The following is a 23198-nucleotide window of genomic DNA, read 5'->3' as shown; positions in this document are numbered from 1 at the left end:
ATGCGTGTGCATTTTAAATAAATTTCATAAACATGTTGCTTTCACTACCATGAAACCATTATGTAAGGGGCAGAGAGATGTAAGGGGATGTCTTTTTTACGATGACAATAAGGTGCTTGAAGTGGATATGGGCTTTTCAAGTGTTTCCTTATCAGGAAATACCATTAAAATTCAAAAATTTGAGATTATAAAAAGGCACCAAATCATTTACATAAGAGCGCCACACGCTAAAGAGTGCATGTTAGCAAAGTAAGGGCTTAAGAGAAAATGTGATTATAAAAGATGAGGATGTTTTTTTGAATAGTTAATAATGACTATAATAAAGAGTTAGATTGCTTCAGATTAGCGGCATTAGCCTATAATAAAGAATTAGGGTGTTTCAGATTAGCCCCAGTATTCAGTAATACAGGGGAGAACATCTCATCTAAGATAGTTGGTGGCTTCAAATACAATCTGGAAACTTATATCTCATAGTCAAGGGAGGGTATTCCATCAAATATGTTGTAACGAATCAGATAGGCCAAAGTGGTAGTTGCATGTTTCATAAAATGAGAAGTTTGTGGAATGATGAAAGCTTGGAATTTATAAAAACACGGTTCCATGATGATGTTGATCAGCTACTTGTCACACAGAAAAGGATCCCCTAAGGGCTTTTCCAACTACCTAGAATAATTTTCCAATCATGGCAAGATGATTCTGTTGATATTCAAAACTTTGATATCATGCTGTACCAAAGAGAAGAAATTCTAATATGACTTGGTGAATGCTTATCTGCATCAGCATTATCATGACATCTGTGATGGTTGTTATCAGTTTGGTCATCTTCTTATACGGATATGGTTCACATTAAACCCTGTCAGAGAATCATAAAATTGATGGGCACGATGAGGAAAGAAAGATAAGTTGAACATTTTTGGAGGATGGTGAAACTTAACTGTTGGAAGGCAAGCACATAAAATTTTTGAAGAATGAAAATAATACATCATTAGATAACCTTAGGCATTTGGTGGCTTGGAAAAGGTGTGGTGCTTATGTTTTTCTCCTAACTAATTTTCTACATGGCTTTTTATATTTATTGTGCAAATCTCCTAGTGTCACATTATCATGGGTGATTTCTAGGAATATGATAAGTGACCATGCACATTATTTTGTAAATCTTTTGCTAAAAATGGAAACTATATATATGTAATTATGATAACTAGACCAGGCAAAGTATCAGCTTGGTTCTCTTTACTGTATCATGCATACTGTGTCAAGGTCACAAATATCGTTTGATCCACCAGTGAATTTCTATTTGCTTGCTTGAAGGTATCCGTAATGTTGTTAGATGTGTCCCCAGGCACATATAGGTTTTGACATGACAAAATGGAAAATAACCATAGGTTTTGCTTATTACATATCTGCTTTTAAATGTGGAAACATTTAGATACATCATTGTGCTTGGTTTGAAGTTGTGTCAAAGTATTCGTTGTTCCTGGATCTTTTGAATTTCAATGGTTATCGCATTTGTAGAGCAGTAGGACCTGGAGTAGTGAAGTACTAATATCATATCGAGCATCTGGGAAGGCATTTGCATGATTATGGATGCATTGAGCATCAGATTTATGTTTTGATGTTGGGTATGACATCTGAATCTTGCTGTCTTTTGTATGTGGTTTATTCTTTGTAGGACGTAGGAGGGAGAAAGTCATATACAAATAAATTGGAGATGTTTGGATAAATGAGTAACAATATGAAAGGCACAGTTAGCCAGAACCCATAATTCCTATAGGAAGAATAAGCAACATAGGCAACATAATGTTCATATCTTATCTGCCGACCAAATTCCAGAACAGATGCAATCCATCCCAAGATACTTGTTAGTTAAGTTTATGCTAGTACGGGTTTCCATACGGTTATGACTCCTGATTAGAATATATTATTGATGATGAAAATTCTGTTTATCAGTGGAAGTGTTCTGGTTATTCTTAGCATTATCATGTGGTTGCTCTGAAGTCTGAAGACTCGTATCTTATTTTATTTGAGAACAAAGATGAGGCAGCCCATCAGTTCCTTTCACTTCATGAGAATTGAAGTGCATGCAAATACAATTATGGGAATGCCTAACTATTTTACAGGAACAAGTTTCACATTTCATAAGAATTCAAAATCCATACAAATTCATTCGTTTCTGAAGACCAGTATTTAGTCTTATTAGGTGCTTGAGCTAATGTCGTTATTGTAATTGAGCTGAGACTCTTAAATTTAAGTCTGCGTCCAATATTTCCAGACTCTTTTGTTTTTTTGTTTTTTTTTTTCAACTAGTGCAGAGAAACAGAATGCCTGACTTCCTAACCAGATATAAAAATCATTAGCCTCCCTATGTACCAATGGTATTATGCTGCAAAAGCCTTCAAAATCTTGAGCTGACACCTGCCAGATCCCGAATTCTCCTGTAGAGAAATGCGAGGCCACCATTTTGATGTATCAGATCAAATGCTGCCTGGAATATAATGCATCACCAGGTATCAGAAATCCATCCCTGGCTATCCTTATAATTGGTCTCTAGATGATGTCCTTGTTTTTCCCGAATGTTATCACAGCAACCAGTAGAGAGGTCGAATTAAAAGTTTCCCGGCCCACCTGCTGCGTCTCCAGCAAAATTCCTCTCGAGTTAAGATTAGGGTCTTTGAATTCCTTAGCTTTCACTGAACGATTTATGGGCGCTTTTGTGGAGTGAACTATGAATTTGAATATGATTTAAAGAGATCTGCGATTTCTCAAGATTTTTTTTTTTTTTTTTTTTTTTTTGCTAAAGAAAAGGGGTAGGGGGGAGGAAGGGACAAGCCCACCCTCGCGTAGCAGCCCCCACCGGGCCCCCGCCCCGCCAGGAGAATGTTTGATGCGGGCAGAAATGGCCGTGTGTTGGGCACCCCGACCGGTTTTACTCATACCCTCCCCACCCGTAGGCCCGGCTCAGCTACTCCTCTGAGCTCTGGCTCAAGTCCCACGTATGAGTACGTCACACTCGGCACCACCCCGGCTACTAGCGGTTCAAGAGCGGTCCTACACCACAACTCCAAGCAGTGGCCAAAGTAATGAGCTTCGGTCCACAATTTAATCGTCGCCGCAGCGATTCGAACTTGGGACCTTATGGTTAGAATTGCTGCCCAGTACCACTAGGCTACCACCTTGGTGGCAATCAGCGGCCCCATTAGCCTCTCCCTATAAACATGCCTGGCCAGGAACGCGTCCCCATCTCTACCCATGGCCCAAATATCTTGGAGTAGGGGATGGTCCCACCCCGACACCCTCGAACCCTCCTGGATCCATCCTATAATAGTGGCCGAGTCGCCTTCCATAATAATGGAGCGAGTCTGCAACACTCGCCGTGTATATCGAAGGCCCTTCCATACAGCTCTCAGCTCGGCACTGGGAACCGATTTCCCAAGTGTTATCACTTAACGATTTAATTGGTTAATTTGAAAATGGCAATGCGTTATAGATGGAAGATAATTTTAATGCCAATACCTTTTAAATATACAAAAAGAATAAAAAAAAGATATCTAATAATCGATAAATTGTTTGTGAAATAACATCTTTACTGTTAATACCCATGATTTCATGCTAATTTGACTTACAAGTAACAAAGGCTATTGTTGTGGTTCAAATTTGGCCTAAGGGTGACCACGCCGGTGGAGTTGAAGGAGCCGCTGGTGATTGGAAGGAGAAGACGGGAGCCACCTCCTGTGCGACGGCCGCAGATTTGTACAAAACCTCACCGGTGTTTCCGGTGAAAGCCCTCCGACGATCAAGTTAGAGTGGGATAGATTTGGTCCAGCCTAAAAAGTCCCTTTGAAGTTACCTGACTAAGCTATTTATAGTTTCGGTGGAGTGACTCAGGTGGCAGAGGCACTGTCAGTCCTCATCATGAGGAGGTGTGGCTCTGAGCCGTTTAGGTTGGCTAGTGGCGTGTAGTACTGCCCGTTCTTGAGAACGGTAGGGTGTTGACAGTCACGGCAGGATATGGCCGGAGTGGTTAAGATGTCGTCTGACTGTTGAAGATTGGATATGGAGACGTGATATGGTAGTTTTGCAAAGTACGGCCACGCAGATGGACATAGGCGCGCACAAGGGTGCGGTCATTGGCGAGGCCGAGCTCGTTAAAAGGTCGCGCCATGCGTTTGACGAGGTCGGCTTGACGGGTGCTGGGAGTAGCTCGGCTTTCCGGATTTCGAGGTGTGCTCGGTGGAGCGCCCCAAGTTCAAGGGTCGGGGCATAGGCACCCCGAGCTTGGTCGAGGCGAACCACCCCCCCCCCCCCCCCCCCCCCCCCCCCCCCCCCCCCCCCCCATATTATATCAGCAAGCATTACATTTCAAGAGTCCTCTGGAAACTTGAAACACAAAAATGCTTAAATGTAAGGTATGCCATCAAGGTATTGCATATATTTTCAAACAAGTTGGCAGAATTAAACAACCACCCAAAGCAGTGGTAGGCGCTGGTTCTTAGCTTTTTGCGAGGAAAAAGATATCGCTGAAAGAACTGAAGTTGCTTACGTGGTAGGACGGCTAGAGAGCAAAACATGATACAAGTCGCTCCAGTTTCGTAACATTGACGTCCGAAAAGATGCCTAGCCAGTAGCCACCAGCGCATGTCGTGCCGTAGTAGTGCTCAAGTAGCCATGAGAACTTGTTGCAGGCTGCCCCAGCGTTGACGAAAAAAGTTCCTTTGTTTTCTTCGATAAAAAGCGAGGAACTACGACGCAAAGCTGATAGCAAACAGCATTTTGTCCGGCCATCAAGTTTCCCCAAGATGTTAAAAGACATAAAGATGCTAGTTTGCCATCGATTGCCATTCGCCATAGGGAGTGCAAACCGTGAACATTGCCCATTAGTTTCCAGTGAGGTGGTTCTAGTTAAAATTTCACACACCAATATGAAGCAGCCACACAAAGATCGTAGCTAGTGAGCGGACTGCAGTTAACGCACCTTTCAGGAGTGCAATAAAGTACAGATGCAGTGTCCCCACGCCTGCCTCAAGTCGCATGGTTAGACTCAACTTATGGGTTGCTTGCTCACCCTCACAGTGGCCAATTACAGGGGATTCTCTCGCACCTCTTGCATGTCTTCTGCGAGGCCGATGAGGTTGCCAATTTCAGAAGCCCCCTTTCGTTTCTAACCAAAAGTTTTTGCGTAAAGAAACCTCGAAGAAGGGCAAAAAAAAACAAAAAAACCTTGATATATCCTGCAAATAACCTTGACACTTGCGTAGAGACATTCAACAATGTTGGAACCGACAAATATCATTTAGCTTTTCTATAGATAAGTACCTGAAATCACTGGTCTATGAATGAATAATACAATTCTGGCTTGCTTGCCCAAATAATCTGGAGGGCAATTGAAATGAGCCCATTATCTTAATGTCGAGGAAAAGGAAGGAGAGTGTCATTAAGGATATGATGAATGGAGGGAGGAAAAAAACACACATTTATAGCATCAAAGTCCATAGTAAATTTGAAGTACAGATTCACTGCATATCTGGTAATACGTGACATGATCCTAGCAGTATATTTACAGCATGGGAACAATATGACTTAGCACTCACCTGATGTGCTTTTTACCAACAGCCCTTCCATGGTACATGCAAAATTGAGGATTATTTGGTAATTTTGTACCAACATTGCACTTATTCCACAACTAACAAATTGTTTTGCATCATACCCTCACCAACTGTTGGAAGTTCTGGTGATAACTGCCACTCTCCGTTCACCAAGAACTTGATCTCGTACCTTCATTCCAAAGAGAAGAGTGTGTTAAAGAGCACTCATCATGGGTTATAACAGTCTACCAGCATCATGTACCTGCCAGGTCTAAGTTTCAGGGTAGTGGAAAATCTGGCATAATCACCAGAATATTCTGGTGACATCTCCTCTCCTTGAGTCCAACCATCGAACGAGCCCATTACTTGCACACTCTGGTAGTCCAAAGGAAAGTAATTGAAATAACAATTAATTATAAAGAGAATATACGTTTCTTTCTGTCAACTGCAGTACTACATGTCTTATTCACTAGTTAATTTGTCTGACTTCTAGTTTTGCTGTTCACAATTTGCATCTACTGGCAAATCAGACCCATGATTTGCATCCTGCACTAGAGTGAACTAGGCTTAAAGGCTTGCAGTTCTATGAATTCCGATGCCACAATTTGCTGATGTGTGTGCATATGAGATTTTGCAGGTTTTCAAACAAGTCATCACTAAGAAATGCGCAAAGGGAAAAAGGGATGCATGGAGAAGAAAGTTTAAGAGATTCCGATGCAAAGAGGTTGTTCACACATTTATTTTATATGGAATTGTCCCATGAATTGGTTTAATTTGCACAGTTTTGCAATCTGTATTTTATGGGAGTTCAAAATTACATCAACAAGACCAACTGCTAAAGGACTCATACCCGACTACAAGATCATGCAATAAAGTAAAATAAGTGCATTCTTTCTCAGTTGTTATGAATTTTGCTCTTTTTTATAAAAAATATACCTCAGCCATGCCAATCCAGAACAAGGTAATTTCCTCAAACTTCAACAAATCAACATCCTTTATCTGTTCCTTTACTTTTTCATGGACAGCTACATGTGAAAGGAAAAATAAATGGTCAAAAATTGATAAAGCCAAATGAAAAAAAAGGAGTAACTCAAGCTATGAAAGGTATATGTGCTTGTGTCTAAATGTATATAAATATGCATATACTTCTATCACGTGTATATCTTTCTGTGTGTGTTTGCCTGTATATAGGTGTATGCGTGTTTGAGAAAGAGAAAGAGACTACAACAAGGTCAAGCAGATTTGAGATGAAATTCGGTCAAGTGAAATTTGAAGATGGGGATTCCAAAATGAAGATTCGAACCACTGGATACAATGTACATCTAAACTACCTACAAAACAAAAAAATCATTATTTTGGAGATATCCTGTTTATTCATCTGTGTTATTTTCATCAAATGAGTAACCTCCCTGTATTTATGTAAATATGTGGGCTATCGCCCAAATGAGATTTATTTCTGCTGTATTTCTCACTCCTGCTTTCCACCAAATCTGCTCCAGTACATTCATGAGTAATGCAGAACTGTGTCGACGAAGATTCTCCTCCTGTGCACAAGAGGAGCCTTTCCATTCTCCTTTTTCACTATTCAATATATCCCATTACTCCTATCTCTTCTTTCTCCATCTATTTCCACATATCCTTTTGTTTTTCTTATTTTGCTCATCTTTTGGCCTATTTTGCCTCTCGCACTTCATAACCAGAGTGGAGCTTGTTGACAGTGTTGATGTGAAACTAGATGGGATCATGGGGACCAAATATTTTTTGTATCTGCATGATGCTGTTACATGTGGGGTTAAATTGTTGGCATGGATCTTTCTACACTGAGGGCAATGAACATCATACAAAAAACTATACATGAGTCCCAGTTGATAGATCAGATCGATCTGCCTTAACCATCGACATCAATGTGCCATTCCTACTCTTACGCCCACAACTTGTTCCTCTATGCATTAGTGAGTTCTTTGGGTGATCATCTGCATAACATATAGATTCCTAATACTTTTCCAAAATATCTCCTCTCTAGTTCTTTATAGATGAAGTTTTCATACCTACATCATAGTAGCACTCTTAGCCCCATAATCTAATCCATCTAGCTGCTTTTTTTCTTGCTTTCATTCTTCGGTTCCTAAACTTGTTCTGAGAATTTTGTCTATCAACCAAGTGCAATGTAACACTTTATAATTTTAGTCATGTGTAAAATAGTACTGGCAGGCAGATGATTGGTGCTGAACATAGGCATGAATGGCTTCATTACATGAATTAATTGCAAGCGGCTATGCTAAATTGCTAACTAGTTTCACTCACATACGTATGTTCATTTCTATTTTTTCTCAAGGTTGTAATATACTTCTTTATTTGAATGACATGATTCTCAGTTTTAGTTTGTCAGGCAGCATCTTTAAGACCATTATAAGATGAAGGCTCTTGGGCATGTTACTGATTTTCTTAGTCATGAGGCATTCCTATGGCTATCTGTTATTTAGAAGTATGTCGTCAATCCCATCACTTATCCAAGCTTGACTGTGTTAGGTTTACACCCACCCCCATTGAGCTTCATTAGAAGTTTCAGCCTAAAGATGGTGAGGATTGACTGGCATCACCAATTATTGGCATCCTGCCGATAGCCTTGTTTTGACTTATAATATTGCAGCCTGGTATTGCCTATGCAGTGCACATGGTTAGCCAGTTTGCTGCTCCTACCATTCATCATTCTTCAGCTTTTGGATCCTTTATTGTCAACAAAACACTACCATATGTGCATGACTCCCTCCTGTTTCATTTCAGTTTTGAGAACAATGATGTTACAGAATGTCATGCCCACAGGCTATTGCATCTTTAATGCTGACTCTTAACTCCTAAGCAAGCCAAGATAAAGGAAATTGTGTTAATTTAGGCAGAGCACTACTACTATGGTTGACATCATTGTTGAGATTGTCTAGCCATGATATCTTATTGACATGGTGGTGATTATCAATTCACAGCCCCCCATTTCAATAGCTGGAAAGCTATTCAGATCCCCAACCAACCAGTGTTTCACAAGCAGACCAAGCATACCAAGACTGACTACTAGTAGTTTCATCTACATTACACTGCTCACATGCTCGCTTTGCAGCATCTACATTCTGGACTTTAGATTGTGGACTTTCTCATCAAGTCTCCTACTATCTGGCACTCGGCCAACTCTCAATGTGTGACCCATAATGAGTTTGATAGTAGGTGTTAAAGGTCTGTATCTATATGATATATTATTGTACATCTTGTTAACTTGCTATTTTCCCCACTTGTGGTGTTCTCACCTTTGCATTTTTGCATTAATTCCCAAAATGATCTTCCTGATACTATCTTCCTGACATTATGATGCTACATCTTTCTTTTCAATACACAATATGTATGTATCTTCTTGCCATATAGGTTACAAGTTCTTCTTGGCAAGGAGCTAACATATTCAAGAATCGCACTAATCCTCAAAGTTAAGATTTCGAGTATGACCTCATGTATCTAACATGTCTAATGCCTATATAACCTCTTCCTTTCATTTTTTTTCTGTTAGGTCCTCAACTTATTAAGAAATTAATATAATTATAAAGTCCATACTGGTGGGATGAACCAGCTAATCTTTCTCAATCCATTCTTACACAGAAATCCAGTTGTATAAAAAAATAGACAACAATACACAAACAGAAGTAGAACCACAACGTAAATCCATGTGCATGGAGAATAAAAATTACCTTCCAATCTAGAGAGAAGATGGGATTGGATATATTTTCCATTAATCTTTCTCGAACCAAGTTGGACTCCAGAATTAGCTACCTCTTCTGCCAGGCCGACCAAAGCCTATCAATAGAAAGTATGCTACTGATAAATCATCAAGTGTAGGAGCTTTACTTATTATGATAACAACTGATATTACACTACATGCACATGCACTATTGAGAAATATTAGGTGTTTTAGAATGCTGAATTGTGAACCAGCAATTGGTAAACTGTAACCTCACCATGGGGTCCATTTTAGATTATTGACAAGCAGCTTCTCCTAAAATTTGTTAATGGTTCTATCTTTACTGCAGGGATGCTGATGATTATGTATGATGTCACTCGGATGTAGTATACAAATGTAGGAACCATAATTTTGTCAATCCTACATTGCCTATGGCTTAAAGTTAGAAATCACCTTTACATAAAAGAACATGTCTTATCTTCAATAGATAGATCCTACTTCACCACTGGTTTTCAAAGGCCAATTGGGTCAAGGTTTTAAGTGCCCATCTTTCCAATCTGTACCACCAAGAGCATATGTTATTCCATGCCATGGCCAGAATGGGGCATGCTTCTTTGGCACATGGTGTAGCGTCGCTTGCCAACTCGATATGGTTTCCATGGCTCAATACCAACCTCTATCAAACTGAAAAGTTTCTTTTTCTTTTTCTTTTTTGGTTTTCACCATTTTGTTGCCTTGGAAAGGGAGTAGGAGGCTGTTTGTTGGCTGTCGAGAACTGAGAGGGTATTTATTTTCACGCTATACTATAGTGATAATTTTATACAACAGTTATACTGGAGCAATTTAGCTAGAAATATATGTACACAATAGTTTTAATATTGTTATACTATTTTTATATGTAGTTCTAACATAGCTACACTATCCTTAGGATGTCATGCTGGCTTAAATGATACCCTGCACAATATTCAACAAATACATGATTTTATTCGTTTCTGGAAAAAGTACATCCTTTTATTTCAGATTATATGACACTATATACAGTTTTAAATTATCATTTTAATGCAAGAAAAACTCTTAGCAACACTGTAAAGAAGTTAAAGTTACCCTAATTTAAAAAGAATGCCCATGCCTACGCATGCCAAACCATGCCAGTACAACTGGAACCATGCCCACGGCATTCTGGCATGTGCCAAATGTCAGCATGGCAATGCACACAATGCCTAAATTTTTGAGCTAGAAGCCTTTAGCACGACCAATAACTTCTTTGCTTGTCCTCGTCCTGAAACCTAACCTTAATTTGTGATGATCTCCTCACAGGAATTGTCTTACAAGATTGGAGTGAATGCCTACATGGCCATACCACATGAATGGCTCTCCCATGATTTGCTTCTACAGGTGCTATAATTCAATGTTCTTTTACACCTATTTATAACTCTAACCTTTATACTCTGCCAATATTCACCTCAGCATACCTGCCATTGCATCACTCATCTTGTAGCCATGTTCTGAATATCTAGTGTTATCTTATTTTGATTGACTTTACCATTTGCATTCTAGGGAAAAAGGTGCACCTCCACTTCATCAATGTTGCTACAGTTGTATATGAACATTCTCAACACCCCCACCCCCCCTCTCTCTCCACCACCCCCCTCTCCCCCAACAACCAAAAAAAATCCATTTGTCAGTATTACAGAAGTAAGGTACTAAGGAAACCATCACATGTAATTAAAAAATGAGAGAGAAGAGGAAAACAGAGGTTAGTCATGATTTTTGAAATCTTTTGCTTAGGGGACTTCTTGGTCTTTATTTCCAATTACATTCAACACTTTCATTTCTCTTTTTTTTTATTTCACCAGTTCCCTGTTCTTCACTAAATTTCAGATGCTGATTCATTTTTAGCAGGTATGAATAGGTGAGGCAACAAGTTTGCCTCTAGTAAAGGCCCACTACTAGAGCCTATTATCTCCACAAGTAGTTGTTACAATTCTAACTGCCATCTCATAGATGCACTAAAGGTTGTCAAGGTCAGGGTTTATAATGCAAATCCTCATCATGTCATGTTGTACTGTACCTGCCATCTACAGGATTACCAATCCAATAGATAGGATGAGATAGGATGTGTAACAAGTACTTGCCTATATCCAGCGTCATCAACACATATCATCTTATGGTTGTAGCTTATCACACTGTTCTGTTGCTTTAGGTTTGGGCCAATCTGTTTTCTCCAAACCATACAAGGGTTCTTCTATGAAAACATGGACTCATTGCTGAAACAGACCTAGACTGAATGGATTTGAAATGGGTTTATCACTCTCTTTGTGCACACTTTATAGTCCAACCACCTTTTACTTCATCATCATCTCATACTAAAAATACCTATGCATTGAGAACAAGCAACAACTTGTCAAACAGAATTCTGTTTGGTGATTACTAGATTTTCAAGCTTCCATAATTAACTATTCTGCCTCCAATATATTGCTTCTTCATGGGATACATCATGGCCCATAATAATAACATCAGTGTTTACCAGATTTGTCGAAAAGGATTAACCATATTACCATGGAAATATTTTTTGTATATATATGACTTCGAGGAGAAGGAAAATATCCTAAGACTTAGCATCTAGAAATATTTGATACTTGACAATGTTAGACAATTGCAAAATAAATGTGATCAGCAAAACACAAAAAATGTATAAATAAAGCATATCATGCAAACATTGAGAATGGACCTTAAATGGCCAACTGACACAGGAACCACTACATCTAATGCAAGGCCTCTATTTTGAATGCACAAAAACAATTGCTATTGCTATGGATGATACCTGCAAGAACAACATCCTAAAGTGGATCAAAATAATGGTTGTGTTTCGTTCAAAATAATAACAATAATAATGGTTGTGTTTCGTTTAAAAAAAAAACCCTTGACAAGATCACAAGAGCTCATTCAGAGAATGCTAGAAGCAGCAGGATAAGAAATATGCTTGGAAAATATCAAAATACTAGCTTGAAAGAGTAATAGAAGTACTAGCCTGAAGTTCAAGTTCCAAGACAGCAAGTTCACTTTTGAACTTGACCAGTGCATCCTCTTTTATTTGCGACTGTAGCATATGAAGACATTGCAGTTATTAAGGTGTCCATCAAGGTAAAACACTAAAGAAGCACCTTGGGTAGTTAATCTTTTATACAGTAGTGCACAATGAATTAGAAAGTACTGGTTTTACATCAAGATAGGACAAAAGAGATCACTTTTGGCATGTGGTTGTAATAGGCCAACTTAAAATCAACCAACAAGAAATATACTTGCAGTTTATGAATCTTAACTACCAACTCATGTGAATAACGACAGAATAGATTCTATAGCCACAACTATAGCAGCACCTTATTTTGGCAATTAAGATGTTCATTCATAGGAACAAAAATTCCAAAAAGGAAAATAAATGTAATCTAACTTTCCAAACAAGTTTTGGATCAAACTTAACTAGAATAGTCTTTGACCGAAATAAGTGAATAACGATGGCACAAATCTTAGTAGCTCAAAGTTTTTATTGGGAATGACAAAAACATTTTGAGATCTTGCTCCCACTTCTACCCTCTATTTGACTCTTATAATCTCCCTTTGGACCAAAAATCTAATATGCCAATGATAGATACCAAAAGGAAACTAGTTTAATTGTTATCAAGCTAATTCTTGTCTTGTAATTATCCCACTCAATGAATTATGTCTCATTTGAATTATAAAGAAAACTTGACCGCCAAATAAGCAGATCTTAAATATTCTTTGTCTAGAAGTTACTTTTTATATGCATGCTTTTTGAGCCCACCCCCCACCCCACCACCCCAAAAAAAGTCCTTTTTTTTTCTCAGGTACTGCTTTGCCACTCCAGAGCACAAGTTCACCCCTACAGCAACTCTAGTTCAATCAACTTAGGTGCAAACAACATATTCCAACAGAAAATAAATTAAGTTATTTAAAAGAAGACTCAAGGCCCCACTAGGTTTGCATGAGGAGCAAACCGATAAACAGTTGCAAATTTTTCAGTAAGCACTTGATGTAAGTTCTCTAAAGAACCATTAACTACATACTAAGTACAGTGAAATAACAGCAACATGTAATCAAGGTCTTAGGGGACTGTTGTCCAAGAAAGCTAATATTTCTGATCACCCAGTACATCTTTCAACTGGCATGTCAAGCACTACTAGTCATGTAGAACAGGGGGGAAAAAGGGAATTGAAGAGATAAAGGAAGAGAAAAGGAAAAAAATGGAATAGTCAGAGAAGAAAGGGACTCATATAGAGTGCATTACAGATGCATAATGATGTCAACAAAAGAAGACCCATTAAGTGATTAGGCGCAAATAACTAGATTAGGATTCTTGCCAACCAAAATTGAAATGGCCAGCTTTGAGAGGAGGAGACAGATTGCAGCCTCGAAGACCCTCCATAAATGGAGCCTCAGTTAATAAGACAATGGAAGGGGAAGTGTCTACTTCATGTAGACTCAGAATCCAGAGAAAAGTGGCATAAAGCTCCCTAATTCCTAAGATTAGTCAGAAATCAACAATTCTCATTAAAGAGGTCAAAGAAGATGAAAATAAAGGGAGTTAAAACTAGGAAGCAAAAAAGGACTCATTCTCTCCCCTTTACATTTGGCCTATAAACCTAGGATAGCTTTGTTTCCATGGCTTTCCGAAATAGGCACCTAGCTCTTCAAGTTTCCCACCAAAAATAGAGATTTTGAGGTTAGAAAAATCATTTTCCAAACTAACCGAGACATTATGATTATTTGGATGGCAAAGAAAGTGGAGGGACATTGATGGGTACCCAGAGTCTAATGTCCAAGAGGACCAACACTTTCCAGAGGCAGCAAATATACACCTTGCCGCCTTCTTGCATTCTTCAATCCATCACCGTAATGGTTTCCCAAAGTTCATGCTACACATCGATGGTTGTGCTGCATTCTCAAGCATAATCACAGCTCATAATTTTGATAGGTAATCAGATAGCATTGATTTCTTCACACTAAGTCATATAGTTCAAACAAGGTTCTATGCATGAAAACACAGTCCAATGTTCTGCTCATATGGTTTTACTCTTTTAAGTATATATATGTAGTTGAATGCCCTGATTAAAAATTTGCATCAAGTCAAAATCTTACGCCTCAATAGTGTAAGTTCTTTTTAAGAAACTTTTGGCCCTACAATGTAAGAACAGCCTAAGGGGCAGAATATGTTGTTTATATTCAAAATGTAGAATCAAACCAGTGTTTTGATCATGGAATGCTAATTGGAGGGAACAGAGTTGAATCACATTTGCAAGGAAACTAAACCATACCAAGGAATTTAAACTTAAATAACATGTCATAGATCAAATTTACAGTAAAATTGCCGAAGTGGAAGGATAGTATTTTGGACATTCTATGTTGAAACAGCTGTTATGTAGAAAGAGCCTTCCATCATGATTTTTATGATTACAAAGATACTAATAGAAGCATTCTAACATAAAACAACACATGTAGACAAAAATATAATGTCACTTTCAGAGTCAAAATTTAAGATTTCAAATATTACAGATGTTTTGCTATGAATCTAAGTAACTGACATGTAACAAGAAAGTTTAGAATTTAGACATACACGTCAAACATTATTTGGAAGTATAAAACTGGGAAAGCAGAGGTTTGCATTGATGTAAATGCATCAAATAATAAACAAATCAATTATTCATTTAAACCTGTCGTTTGAGAAATCTGTTATATTGATTAGCTTCGCTGAGTTTCCTTGTAAGTTTCTGCCTTTCAGCATCAGATAGCAGTGATTTTAACTGCAATGAAACCTAAAATATGTTATTAAATAAAATTTTATAAATATGCTTATGAAGAACCTAAAAGTGCTATTTAAAATCTACATATAATTAGTAAAGGCAGTTAATGTCAAATCTCAAAACAATATTGGATGCCAGAATGCCACAACCAACTTAATTGAAACTTTCATTTGTAAAAGAATGCCCAGTTATACTCCTTGCTAGAGTAAAGATTGAGGAGTTTCAAAAGCACGTATATGTGATAACTACCCAATTAAATGTGTTAGTGCATCTACGTTAGTTATTCTTCTAAATTACAAACTCCAGTATCAAGGCAAGAATACTTGATCATTTGGCTGCATTTTCAGCCCTGTTATTTAAAAATGAGTTCCTTGATTTTCTTCATTCATATTAAAGAGTGGCTCAAGCTTAACAGAGATGGTTCTACACTGTTGGTTGCCCAGGATTGAATAGCATTCTCAAGAGATCTGGGTGGCATCGCTCATGAATAGGTATTCACAGCAAAAGATAGCATATATCAGTCGCATTAGAAATTGTGCAGTGTTGTTTGACTAAGAAGCTTTATTAGACTGTAGTCAAAACAAGTGCAATCATCAATGCAACTAACATCAGCAAGCATGCTATTATTAGTTGCATCAGCATGTCTCTCAAAGTAGGATTCAAACTTGATGATTGTTAATGTTGTTTTTTTTCTTCTCAAAGAAGCTTTAATAGACTGTAGTCAAAACAAGTGCAATCATCAATGCAACTAACATCAGCAAGCATGCTGCTATTAGTTGCATCAGCATGTCTCTCAAAGTAGGATTCAAACTTGATGATTGTTAATGTTGTTTGTTTTCTTCTCAGAAATGCTCCAACCACTTGAGCTACCAAAAGACTAGTAAAACTTATAGAATTTTAAGGACTGCATGAGACCTAAAATCATTCAAAAAATACTCAGGTACCAGTACTTGAAGAAAGACTTGGAAAAATCAATAAATTGCTCCATGTTTTCATTTCTCAGTTAACTAAATTCTCTATTTTTTTCGGTGCTACTCCTATCATGCTATTCTAGACTGTTGGGTTCATCTTCATTTGTCTCTCATCAGTAAGGCTTCTATGCTGTTAGTTGTCAGATCCAATTTCACTTTCCATGGTGTACTGCTAATTCATTGAAGTTAGCATGTGATGTAACAACAGCCTACCTACATAACAAGAGAAACCAATAATATTCACCCAAGTAATATTCATAATCTAATTGATTTGAAGATGTAACGCCTCTGAGAACAAATAAAATAATTACAACTAAAGAGAAGAGTGGACTAACCTATAACTACCTGTCATGGGGGGATTTCCTCGATGGGGAAGATATTGCTCTAGATGGAGTTTTGAATTGCTAGAACAGCCCATTCCATTAATATGCTCTAAATCACAGGGCTATAAATTTGGGATCTTACGATCGAGAGCTTTATTAACGCAATGATATTCTACAGAGGAAATTATTGAGGGTGAGAGAAGAAAGTATTCTAAGAGGCTATAATCAATGTACCTTTACAAGTGAAATAGACTTATTTAACTAGGATGACAGATGAATATAGATTATAAAAGACCGCATTTCAAATATTTTTGAAGTTATTAATAAATTATAGGATTGTTTCTAATTGTTATGAAGCAAAAATAGTACTTAAAATATCAAAAACAATTTTGCAATGTGCCCTTTTTAATTTTTAGGAGAATTGACTTCTGGCTGAAAAAATTGTGAACATGATAATTATGCATTATGTTAACCTGGATAATCAATTAATATAGCAATGGAAGAGATAGTCACCAAGGTCTCACTCCCTTAACTCAATATCAATACTTGGCTTAAATTTTTCTTTTTCTTAATGAGAAGGTTTTGAAGTTTTGTATTGTCCATTACCAATATCAACATAAGAAACATTGAAGCCTAGGAATCATGAATTAGAAACTGAGAAGTTGCTGTTCAGACTTCAGTCTATCTTCTATGTTAAATCGCATGCCCTCTGATAATCACAAAAAAAAAGCCCTCATTCCATCTATTTGTTGTTGCCTGCACTCTATCAGCTTTCTTGCAGGATATATGTTGTATTCTAGCTCCTCTCTTGTTTCATTGGTCATTCAAGACATTTCATATTCTCAATAAAATCATTTGACACGGGATCTTACCCCAATTTCTGTTCTACAGATATCTAAAACTTAACTTTAAATGCTAAAAAAAAGTATTAGGAGATAAAAGCACTGTTCATAAATCCAATAGGTGCCTGTTAAGTTATAGGCTTAATGTAAGCTGAAATGCTGAATAATGAAGGTTAAAGCTAGAATAAGGATACGATAGTTAAAAGTTAAAACCATATCCATTTAAGTGCAGGTGTTGGTATGCAGGAAGGAGAATAGGTAGAAGTAAAAGTTTATTTATGAAGTATTACCTCATCAGACTTCAATTTTTGTGGAAGGAGCATTTCAGATGCATCTTTTGAAACAATTTCACTGGTACCATCGAAGTTCTCTCCCTCCGACAATGAGGAAGGCTCTTCATCCAAGCTAATAGGTGCAGCTAAGACTCTCCAAGATGAATGTCTCCGGAACAGTGGGTGAGTGGGATATATCACACTAATGAACTTACATTGTTGTGCAGAACTTACAGAAGCACAATGTTTGTAAGCTAACCTTTGTGGCCATAGTCCATCAGATGAGACATAACTTGGAATAACAGAACAATGTCCAGAATCCAGCTTCCTTAAACACCAAAAAAGTCCCACCATGTTACGACAAAATAGAGTAGAATTGTTACATAACTAATCTAATTATTCAGGAAGAGATGGTAAGAAGTTAAGAAGCAGAAAAAAATGATAAATCAACATAAATATGCTAGCTATAAGAAAGGATAACAATGGTAATTGAACAGAAATCTTAAACTGGTTTTAAAAGATCGAAAGATACGTCATTTTAGCAGATAGCTAAGAATGGAGGCAGCGTATTATACTGCGAAACAACACATGCAGTTCCAATAACTCTATTTCAGTTGCATTAACTAATTGTAATGTTCTGTCTGGAAGATCAAATATCTAATCTTAACTGAATTGCTTAATTGAAAAAATAACACAAGAGAAATCAGCATAAAACCGTGATCTTTTTTACCATTGAAGAAGTTACCTTATAACACTGGTCTTTAAGCATGCCATGCTATACCCCCTACAGCAACAACACAACTGAAATAGTAACACAAATCAACATTCAGAATAATATTATTGTTGAAACAAATACAGGAGGCATTTTACATAAAAATCAACAAATTTGTTCAGAAGACACATTAAACCAAAAATGATATAGAGCAATGGGCAAGCATGAAGTAAAGCCAAATTTTAATAAGAAAACTGATTCAACACAAAAAAATGAAAAGATGACTAGCTTACTGTAGCAACAACACTGTTTATGATCCTACAATCCTTTGGCATATCGCATGCCCATATATTTCATTGCTAAGAATCCTGTCTCATATTGTGTCATATCTTAGAGAGAAAGAAGAAATTCATGTGAGCCACATGTCATAACTCTTAATCTCCACTTGAAAATCATCGATAATAGGCAGATACATTACTCTCTGATTTTTTTTTACCTTGCAGTAAATGTGAAGGATGAGTTTTTTATACATGTTAGCATACTATATGCACTCAAATGCAAAATTTTGGTAGGAAGAATATTGTCATGGTACATATAAGCTTTACTTGGAGAATAAGGCATGAGAATATTGAAGCAAAGCATATGTTTGGAAGGTGAACTTGCTTCAAAATAAATGTGCTTTAAGGGTATGGGATGTCAGACCCTGCTGATTATTGTTTAAGAGCTTCTTAAGTCAGATAAAATTTATGTCATTGCTGATCTCAACGTCATTTTACTTATCCTTAAATATTTCATCTGTATAAAGAAGAATTTATGATGCCTAATTTCATCCCATGAGAAAACATTCTGTCTATTGACAACAGCCAAAATCCACTGATTATCAAGTTTAGTCTCCCAACATTACAATGATCACCCATAACACACACACACATATGTTAATCATATGTTGGCCACTGCTATTGTAGGATATTAGAACCTAACAGTAAAAGCCAGTACTGAATGCCTTTGATGCAATGTATAGTCTTAAATAAGTCAAACCAAAGTGAAAAACAACTTTGGAAATAGTTTCAAGACACATACTAATCACTTAATTGCACATTGTTTGTATATTATTAATTAAGGAAGAAACTTAAGCATACCCACATGATCATGGCAGTATTCATGGAACCAGACTACTAAGCCTCTTTTTTCTATATCATGAAATGAATATGATATCAGTGGAGCGACTCTGCCAGACATGGGTTTAAGTGCCCATCTGTGCCAGGCCAGTATCGGCACTTGGGTGGCGCGGCGCCCCCTGCATTCACTTTTTGTTTTAATTACAAAATAGTTACTTCTAATTTTTTTTAAGTTCTTTTCTCAATGTTCTTTCATATTATGAAACTAATGCAGTATTGTAAGCACCAGACCCGGCACTAGAATAGTTTTTAATTTTAAATTTCTTCTTTTTCCTCTTTTTGTTTCCGCAGCATCAATGACATCAGACGATTTATAAGGAAAGCCGGCACCCCCAGTTCCAGACTTGATTTAAAACTAAACAAGGTACTGTAAACATCAGGCATATTCATAGCTGTAATAAAGTACAACCACCATAGGCCAAGTCGCTGCCCGAGAAAAAATAATCCAAGTAAAACTACCGACGACGTCAAATAGGTAATGAGAGATAAAGCCGTATTAGGAGACTCGATCAAAGCGAACGCAAATATGACCCGGCTAAGAGCCAAATAAATAAATACTCGTAGACAATAGTAAATAGCAAAATGCCTCCTTGTGAGTCGATATGCGGTTCGGCATTTCAACAACCACATTGGGGTCGCAGGTTACATCACAAGAACAGGAGAGCCTTCTCCCATAAAACAAAAGAACAATCACACATACAACCCTATCCCAAAGACAATAATCAATGCATGCAGAAGCCAGCAACAAGCTTCAAGAAATGATTGTTAAAGAGATTTTACCGTTTTAGCTTAGAGGAGGAGAAGGGGGGAGTGGGCTTGAAGTGGATGAAGTCAGGGCTACCCCAACACTGCGAGGTGCCTTCCTGATAGGGAGGAGGGGTTGAGATATGAACCACGGAATATCCGCAGGCCGATTTGGAGGTGGAGAGCGGCCACCGAGCGCGTTTGTGGTATCCAGTTGGCCTCCCCACCCCTTTCCGTCTTCTCGCGCTTTCTCGAATTTCTGGACACGCACGCAGCTGGCGAACTGGCTGGGCCCCGTCGGCCGGACGTACGTCATCGGCTGCCAAGATTTGTGCGCACGACTCCTGATGCATCATCTATCTTAGCCGCATCATGCGGATGGGTGGGAGGAAGAAAAAGTTCAGAAATAGGTTTTTTCTGGTTATATTAGGATATGCCCTTTTTAATTAAGAGGCTTCGTCTGTTATGTTCATAAATGGTTTTATCCTAATTAATTCATACTCGAAAGCAAAATACGCCGTACTAACTTAAACTGAATGATACGAGACATATTCTATAGTACCAATTTGGTTCCGGTATCCGATATAAGTGGCATAACGACACTCGGTATGTCAAAAAAGATTCATATCATATCATACCGACATAATACTACTACGGAGTTCGGTATTGAGATAACAAACTTTGCTTCGAAGTAAAGTAGTAGTTTGTATACAGGGAGCATATATACTATATTTCACATCATAATAGTAGAAATGAGACAAAAAGGAGAGAAATAATTCAAAGTATATTTGTCGTATCGCTTGATATTTTGAACAAGATATTGGCACTACTATATGATAGGAACAATACGGGTCTCTCTTAAGCCCGCATTCTTTTAACCATAGGCCCGCACAGCTTTGTCTCCAACCTAATTCCAATTCTACTCAACAGTCCAACGGATCCCATACTTGTGAATCCATATTTCTTTTAACTCCATTTTCTTCTTCTGTTTTGTCCCCTTCCATTAAAAGTGTCTGTCCCTATGTAATTTCGACATATACGAGAACTTCAATTCAGGCTCCTGCCGTTTGCCAACCATACTTTTTCTCCATTTTATAATATTTCATATTTAAGAATTTTTTTGAGATTCTTGTGTTCACTGAGACTCCACCGGACTCTCCATTTTTCCGACCAGACGTGCACGCGCTAAATACTAAATTCCATTTAAATTGGAAAATCAATGAGAAGTTTACGAAATTTTCTTTTTAGACCCTTCGCTAGTTTCCTTTGCTCCTGAATGGAAAATTTTTGACTAGATATCCACGAGGATGGCGTGCGTGCGGAGCTAGCTTTGCAATTAGCAGAGGATACGATCCTCAGATTCAGAACATGCAAGCAACTCTAGTTGGCTGTTGAACTTGAAAATTTTTCTCACATGAAAATTGTTCGAGCTCTGAATTCAAGGTTTGGGCAAGTTTACTACACCCAAATCTAAACATAAGACGTTATACTAAATTCCCCCAACCTAAACCGCAATCCATGTTTCTCAGTCAGTCCATCCACGTACCAAGCCAAATCCATCTTCGTTATGCCTGGTTGAAAGCTTTAGAGGAGGGCTGGTTTTGAATTAGCGAGCCAAGTTGGTGGATAAATTAAGCAAGCCTAACCCATGTTTTGTTTTGTTGCATCCCTTCCCTATGCTTGGATATTTCTTCCTGCTCAAAATAATTCATGATTGATTGATTTTCAAGACAAGATTGGAATGCATAATTAAGGTCCTTTGTAAATTGATTTTTTTTTCTTTTTTTTTCCTTTTATTTTTAGGCCCATGTAGTTGCTTAGGAATAACTTTTAGGAATTGCTCGTCTTAGTGCAAAGGGCAGCTGGTTTTTGCTTCCCAATAACGAAGGCCTTGTATGACATGGAAATCAAAAATTATGCTTTTGATTTGTTTGAAAGCTGGCAATGGCCTACCAGAAATCTCACCGCCCACCAGTGGCCACCACCACCGCCACCGCAGACCCTTACTAACTCGCTGCCCATCAATATCTAAGTCGCTGTTGTCGCCGTCGCAGGTCTTTTTTTTTGGAGGTATATCGGCTGCTCATACTAATCTTGCATAAGCACAACCAGCAAAGTTAAGAGATAGAAGACGACTCAGTGGTGAAGAAACAATTGTATGCCGAGTCCAAAAAATTGTTTTGGAGTGGTGGATGGCATAGGAGGTGATCCAGTCAGTCGCAGATTTTTATGCCACAGGCTCTTACCATTGGTCGCCCCATCAATTTCCCTCGACAATGTTTCATTTTTAGGAATGGGTTGTTAGCATTATTGCTCACCGTTGGTCGCGCTATCCCACGATATAAGACCATTCCATCGTTCCCGGATCGCGTTGCATTCGCATGTCACTACAGTACGTGCTGGGTGCTAACTCATGGGTTGCACTCGGTCCACTTTTCATCACCATTCTTTTTTTTTTTTCATTCACTTTTATGCAACGAGAAATTATGAAGTAGATTTGGTCTATAGCAATAGCTGTTGCCTAGTTTAATAAAAATTGAACACATCAACCAATTTAGACCGTTGCTCCGTCAACGATTAATCGTAGTTGACCATGACTGGAAAAATAAAAAAAAAATCTGAAAGTCTATTTGTCGACACCCTAACCTCCTCGAACCTAGCGGCGCTGTGACCCGAACCTCGCGGCCACGTCGGACTGCAACGGTCATTTTACAACACGTGATGTGGTTAGCTTCGGATGGTCGAGGAGGTCTTGGACTGCGTTTTTACACACGTCACTGCCTTGGACTACTATGTAGATGACGATTAAACTTTCTAGTTTATTTATATCTATCTGCAATATTTTATAAAAGAGGCATATGAAGTCCGTCCGCTGAGAAAGAATATTAAAAGGATCAATCCCGTACTTTGAGGCTGATGGAAGCCATATGCCGTAGGTGTCCTTGGGCAGAATTTTTAACGGCAAGAGATGAGATTTGCGTTGGATCTGAGAATTTTGTCCTTGCGTAGGCTTGCCCGCAAGTATGTTATTCTTGCTCGA

The 23198-nt window shown here is 38.0% G+C and overlaps 1 protein-coding gene across 4 annotated transcripts; it reads right to left on the bottom strand.

Annotated features, from left to right (window-relative positions):
- Nucleotides 1-5444: 5444 nt before the first annotated feature.
- Nucleotides 5445-20550, bottom strand: LOC103721403 (protein PTST, chloroplastic). Of its 4 annotated transcripts, none has more exons than XM_026810151.2 (9): nucleotides 20195-20550; nucleotides 18270-18308; nucleotides 17543-17852; nucleotides 15027-15128; nucleotides 12329-12397; nucleotides 9308-9413; nucleotides 6516-6604; nucleotides 5842-5954; nucleotides 5445-5769 (listed from the first exon to the last, which is right to left on the bottom strand). In XM_026810151.2, the coding sequence occupies exons 1-9, from the start codon at nucleotides 20512-20514 to the stop codon at nucleotides 5667-5669; spliced, it is 1251 nt and encodes a 416-aa protein (XP_026665952.2). In that variant the 5' UTR covers nucleotides 20515-20550; the 3' UTR covers nucleotides 5445-5666. The 4 variants fall into 4 exon arrangements, with proteins under 4 accessions (XP_026665952.2, XP_017701744.3, XP_026665955.2 ...); XM_017846255.3 differs by having other exon boundaries at nucleotides 15027-15116; XM_026810154.2 differs by having other exon boundaries at nucleotides 18270-18325; nucleotides 20195-20419.
- Nucleotides 20551-23198: the final 2648 nt, after the last annotated feature.

The sequence above is a fragment of the Phoenix dactylifera genome, chromosome 8, assembly GCF_009389715.1.
Source record: "Phoenix dactylifera cultivar Barhee BC4 chromosome 8, palm_55x_up_171113_PBpolish2nd_filt_p, whole genome shotgun sequence".
NCBI classification, from domain to species: Eukaryota; Viridiplantae; Streptophyta; class Magnoliopsida; order Arecales; family Arecaceae; genus Phoenix; species Phoenix dactylifera.
The sequence above is the reverse complement of the archived record's forward strand: the minus strand, read 5'-3'. Positions and strand labels throughout refer to the sequence as shown.